This window comes from Bactrocera latifrons, unplaced genomic scaffold (genome assembly GCF_001853355.1).
Source record: "Bactrocera latifrons isolate USDA-ARS-PBARC rearing strain unplaced genomic scaffold, ASM185335v1 scaffold_44, whole genome shotgun sequence".
Classification (NCBI taxonomy): Eukaryota; Metazoa; Arthropoda; class Insecta; order Diptera; family Tephritidae; genus Bactrocera; species Bactrocera latifrons.
In genome coordinates this window covers 1,256,388-1,259,239 of record NW_017537090.1, presented here as the reverse complement: position 1 = coordinate 1,259,239, position 2,852 = coordinate 1,256,388, and the positions used below count along the sequence as shown (strand labels likewise).

At 31.2% G+C, this 2,852-nt stretch overlaps 1 protein-coding gene across 21 annotated transcripts in view; it reads right to left on the bottom strand.

Annotated features, from left to right (window-relative positions):
* LOC108972934 (formin-binding protein 1-like) overlaps nucleotides 1–2,852 on the bottom strand; it is a 156,360-nt gene that overhangs the window by 2,954 nt on the left and 150,554 nt on the right. For 13 of the 21 annotated variants that reach the window (XM_018939843.1, XM_018939842.1, XM_018939850.1 and 10 more), the window contains 2 exons: nucleotides 1,999–2,348; nucleotides 1,787–1,921 (listed from right to left, as the gene is read on the bottom strand). In XM_018939843.1, coding sequence (XP_018795388.1) covers nucleotides 1,787–1,921; nucleotides 1,999–2,348 — 485 coding nt within the window. The remainder of the gene's footprint in view (nucleotides 1–1,786; nucleotides 1,922–1,998; nucleotides 2,349–2,852) is intronic. The other 8 variants (XM_018939854.1, XM_018939856.1, XM_018939860.1 and 5 more) reach the window with 3 other exon arrangements.

The following is a 2,852-nucleotide window of genomic DNA, read 5'->3' as shown; positions in this document are numbered from 1 at the left end:
GTAAAAATTTAATTTAATATGAAAACTTTTTGGTAATAATTTGAAAATTAAAAAATTATTTGAAATTTTAATTAATTTGAAAATTTAATTTTTATTCCAAAATTATAATTGATAAAGTCTAAATAGTTTGAAAGCCCAAGTTTTTCGAGCACTGCTCTAAAGTATTGAATGTGATAGTTTTCTGCGAACTCTGGTTCAGATTGGTAGCGCACGAAGTATGCACGAGTAAAAAGATGTTAATTCAAAAACAATTTTATTTTTTAATTATAAACAGGAATTTAAAATCTTTTTATTAAAATTTCTTTTACTCCCCTATTTGGCATGATAACTTTTTGAGAATTATTTCTAATTAAGATTGTCAGGATTACCAAACAAAAGCAAAAAAAAATCGGTGTTACTTTAATTATTTTTTAATACATCACTTGCAACCCCGTCCGGTGCATTTTAAAATAGGTAATTCAGCTCCTAGCAATCGTAACTGTCTACAGAAAACTTCTATTACGTATCAATGAACGAAAGATCCAGAACTTTTTCTATAAGAGTTTAGTGAAGCTAATCTCAAAATTTTTTCAAAAATAATAAGAAATCATGTAAGGAGGACTACGTTCAAATCTATCTCGATTAGTTTTAGGTGATACGTACAACCGTTAGGTGAACAAAACTAATAGAATCTGAGTGAAATGTTGCAAGAGTACAAAAAAATCTACGTAACCTAAAAATTTTAAAATAAATAAAATTAACTCCGAATTTATAAGACAAAAAAAATCTACAAACAAATTAAAGAGTCTTACACGTATTGGAATAATTTTCGAAAATAAAAATTAAAGTAAAAACATTTTGTGTCTGTCTTATATGCAGCGAATGCACCTATTTACAAAAACAACATTTATGTATTGCAATAAATATTCAATTAATAAATATAAATTCGATATTGTTTTTGAGTACATATTACATAACCCTTAATAAAATATTAAAGTTTTAAGGAGTGTGCAAATTCTTTTTTATTTGGTTTGTGACCTAACCTCAATTGTGACCTAACTACAACAAGTAAAAATAGCAAATTTCAAAATTTAAAGAGTCATATAATAAAATTTTCAATTAGATCAAATTAAGATATACGCTGAATAAATTCTCTATAGTTTAATAAATACTATAATGATTTTTTATTTAGTCAATATTAAGACAAAACCTTATCCGAACTTAAAAACCCTCCAAAATTCGCACAATAAAACGTCCAAACTTTCAGAATTTTTTAAATTGTTTACACGAAAACGAATCTTAGTAGAGCTTTTCAATGGATTAATTCCAAAAAGAAATTCGGCCTATTTAGTTAGTATAACCCGAACTCATACCAGATTTTCTGCCATTTTGACTTTCGGCACAAATACTCTAAGAACCTGGTATAGACGTTCCACGATTTGTGTAGAATTCATTGCTGATACAACAACAACAGTGTATAGTTTTGATATTCAGTGGAGAATTACAGGCAGCAACCAAAATCCTGACAACAATTATGATTAAAATAAATTTAGAACAAATATATAAAATGTTAGTAAATACCACAAAAAAATAAGTGAGTAAAATAAGACTAGGTGAACGTGTAAATGCGCATTTTACGGGTGATAACCATGTATGTAGAAATAAATAAAACAAAACATTTAAATGAGGATGGGCAAAGAAAGTTGTGACGACGAATGAAACCAATAACAAAGGGTATGAAACAGTTAAGTGCATTAGCAAATGATCTAAAGCTATTTTTTTCTTCAACATAGACTTATGAGTGTACCCGTTATTGTTATTATTATGCCCATTTTGTATTTGCGCCACATTATCCTCAGAACCTGACCTGCTTAAGCTGCCACCGTCATCGGCATGATCGTCGCCATCATCGTTGTGATCTTCGGCACTGCCATTGGAATGTCTGCAAAGCAACGTACATATTTATATAAATACATAAGTATGTACTTAAAGAGAAAGTATATTTGGTTAGGCACTCACCTCGATGTTCGGTGTCCATTCTGCATGAGTATGCGACTCGCTTGCGGACTATTACTGGCCAGCGGCATTTGATTCGCACTCTCCAAATAGCCTTGGAACTTCTTCAAATCCATGCGTAACTTTTCCATTTTGTGCTCGGACTCATTCAGCTGTCCTTCGACTGTCATCGGATTGCCCAACGATGAGTTCGACTCATAGACCATCTTCATTTTCATGAGGCCATCACGTGTGGCCACCTCTTGATTGAGTTTATGCTGCAGTTCGGCAATTTTAGCTTGTAGCTTCTTGCGCCGTTGACTCGGTGGTAAATCGCTGAAATCTTCCTTTTGGCCGTCCGCCGTTAGGGAGTTCTATGTGCGGGGTAAATAAGGTGAACGGTAAAGAGAAATTAAATAGGGTTGATAAAATGGTGGGAAAAGCGTACATACAGACATACTATAGCTATTTATGCCAAAAACGAGGTGATAAGTGCGTAAGTGGCGTTTTAAAAAGGTACAATATATATATAACTGGTGTTTTTGAACAGAAACAGCATAAGAAAAATACGAACGAACACTAAACAACGGTGTACAAACGAAACGAGACAAATAAATAAAAACGGGTCTTCTCTTGGACATCATTCGATGGTGTGGGTTATGAGGTTGGTATGAGGTGGTCATTGGTTTTTTGGTTTAAGAAATAAAAATTATTTGAATTAATTTAAGAAAAAAACGTTTTAAGACCAAAAATCCGATTTTTTTTTTTTACAAAATTATTTTTTCTATTATTTCTCTCCGAAAAAAAAACATATTTTGAGAAAAATATTTCAAAAACTTTTCTTTAAAAATAGAAGAAAAGAAAAATTATTTTTCCAG